Source organism: Eucalyptus grandis, chromosome 7 (genome assembly GCF_016545825.1).
Source record: "Eucalyptus grandis isolate ANBG69807.140 chromosome 7, ASM1654582v1, whole genome shotgun sequence".
NCBI lineage: Eukaryota > Viridiplantae > Streptophyta > Magnoliopsida > Myrtales > Myrtaceae > Eucalyptus > Eucalyptus grandis.
In genome coordinates, this window is record NC_052618.1 from 15416516 (window position 1) to 15419270 (window position 2755).

The 2755-nt window shown below is 44.1% G+C and overlaps 1 protein-coding gene across 1 annotated transcript; it reads left to right on the plus strand.

The window, feature by feature from the left end:
- Nucleotides 1-562: 562 nt before the first annotated feature.
- LOC120296360 (fatty alcohol:caffeoyl-CoA acyltransferase-like) lies at nucleotides 563-1846 on the plus strand. Its single transcript, XM_039318249.1, has 2 exons — nucleotides 563-1037; nucleotides 1364-1846. Exons 1-2 carry the CDS (start codon nucleotides 966-968, stop codon nucleotides 1808-1810), a joined length of 519 nt encoding a protein of 172 aa, XP_039174183.1. The 5' UTR covers nucleotides 563-965; the 3' UTR covers nucleotides 1811-1846.
- The last annotated feature ends 909 nt before the right edge of the window (nucleotides 1847-2755 follow it).

Here is a 2755-nt window from a genome sequence, read left to right on the forward strand (position 1 = left end):
TGTAATTTACCGTTTTATTACGATCGGGTTATCAACACTTTTAAAAGAAAAAATTTCTTAAAATGATCGCTTGTATCACTTAGCATAATGAATGTGATGAAAATATTTTCATCATTAATGATAATCTATAGATATAGATTGTTACTAATAATAAGAATATTTTATGTTGGTTAATCGGTTAATTTTCTTAATGTTTCATAATTATTATCCACGGGATGGGTACCACAATTCTCAAAGGGACGTTTGTGTCATTTGAGGATGAAAGCAAGAACGGTTCGTAGCATGCACATTTTGAATTTAATATGCATTTATTCAATTATATAATAATATATTTACATTTAATTGACAAGATCATGTAATTTTTCATGCAACCAATATAAACAAATATGGCTAGTCAATTTCGTATATGACTGATCAGTGTAAGAGTTTTCCTAATATGGACTATATTAATTGATATTGTAATTTACCGTTTTATTACGGTCAGGATTGTTTGTAGCAATTAGCAAGTCGTACATTTACCATGGTATCGCCAAAGCCTGCGGATATATAAATATAGCTTCGATTATTCTGTGCAAAGAAGCAGGAAATGAGAAGCTGAGAAACACTAGAGCTATGCTAAAGCTTGATGTGAAGATCGCGAACGCAGTTCATGTTTCTCCAGCGAGGGAAACGTTTGGCGGGCTCTACCCTCTCTCAAACCTCGACCAGACCTTCCCGGTCGCGATTGAGATCGTGTTCGCCTTCAATGGCCAAGGGAGAGGAAGGTGTTTCGCCGCAATTGAGACAATCAGAGAGTCACTGGCCAAGGCATTGGTTGAGTTCTATCCATTCGCGGGCAGACTTGTCATGGGGATCGACGGGAGGATGGCAAAGTGAGATGCACTGGAGAAGGTGTCCCATTCGTCGAAGCGACATCGGAGGATGACATCACAGCACTGGGCGATATTAGCACCATCAATCCCGCCATGCTGCGAAAACTCGTGAAGCACAGCGATGGAGCCCCGACCATATTGGAAGTACCTTTGCTTTCGGTGCAGGTAAATACTCTAGAACATGTTGGTCGTGCTGATTCTGGCGTTCCCCTGCATTAGTTCATCGATGAATCATATATTAGACAGATTGTACGAGAATTATGGCTACTTTGTGCGAGATTTTTCTTTTGGGACAAGATAGAAGGAGCAACATAGTGATTTTGAACAATTTATCTAACAAAAAAAGATCGTTTTTGCACTGCTTTTTCTTTTTATCATTCAACTGCTTGCGAAGCAGCATGTTCTTCTGGACTCGTGCAAGGGAATTTACACTTTCCAAGATTGACATACACATGAGTAGTTATCCACTTACAGTTTATCATGAAATCCAGGTGACGACGTTCAAGTGTGGAGGGATCGTCGTCGGCATCGTTGTGAATCACGTCCTTGTCGACGGGAAAGCCCTCACGGACTTCATAGCTTGCTGGAACGACCTGGCTCAAGCCAAGCCACCATCAGTTCTTCCCTTTCTTGATCGATCGGTGTTGTGCCCGAGGCAACCTCCGCGCATCGATCTCCCCCACCACGAGTATGCTCCAAGAGACCGGCAGCATGGACTCATGGTCGACCCCGAAACCAAGCCCCTCGTTTACGAGATCGTTCGCTTTCAAGCCACACACTCTCATTCAGCTCAAGAAAGCGGCAAGAATTGCAACCTGAATGGCTCTTCCCTAGTCCCGACGACCTTCGAAATCATATCAGCGCTCATGTGGATCTCGCGAACCAAAGCTCTCGGAATTGGTCATCACGAGACGACTAAGCTTCTCATTGCAGGTTGACAGCCGCCCCAAGTTTGATCCCCGCCGCCGAGTGGCTACTGCGGGAACGGCATCGCTTTGTCCCGTCTTGAGTGCAGCGCCGGCGAATTGACCCTCAAACCCTTCTCGTTCGCTGTCCGGACCGTGCATGAGGCCCTTGCATCCGTCACCGAGAGTTACATAAGGTCGGCCATCGACCACATCGAGCTGAACCGAGTCCTTGTTGATTGCGAGGGCAACTCTTGCTGCATCAGCAAATGGAGCCAACTCCCTCTCTACAAGATGGATTTCGGGTTCGGGAGGCCATTCCGGGTGGCGCCGGCGACGGTCCCCGACAACGTCATCTTTGTCACTTCCCGGAGCAGGAGAGTGATGACTTGGTTGTGTCCTTGGGGCTTACTAGCAATGCCATGGATGTTTTCTCGAAGTTGATTCAGCATGAGCTCACGCTGAAAAGCAAGTTCTAGTCTCATCCATGGATATGAGTATATGAAGCTTAGTTTTTGAGCCCCTGGTTTTAAGTAGGACTAGCGCAGTGGTGTTGCGCTGCTTGTGCCTGCTGTTTTATATGATATGCTTCCATTAATAAAGTGATGTACTTTCCAAAAAAGGGAATCTTATAGATACAAATGTCAATTTATGAAAGAGCGCCCACTGCATACACTAGTAATGTGAGAAAAAGTTCTAGGCATGTAGTTTTGTACACCATTGATCGGATATTAAGAGTAAATTAAGGGCATATGAGGCCATTTGTGTGAGAAAATATTAACTGCACAAGTTGTGGAAGGAAAAGAAAGTGAAAAAAAGAAAATAAAAAAGAAGGGAGAAACGGCAAAGAAGAAGAGAAATGGAGGTGTGAGTTTGCAAGAGGAAAGAGACAAGGAGAGAAAAATTTGACAAATGGGCCATTCGTGGACAGTCGCTTAATAGATGGGCATCTACTTTGTGGTGCTAGCACAACTTGTG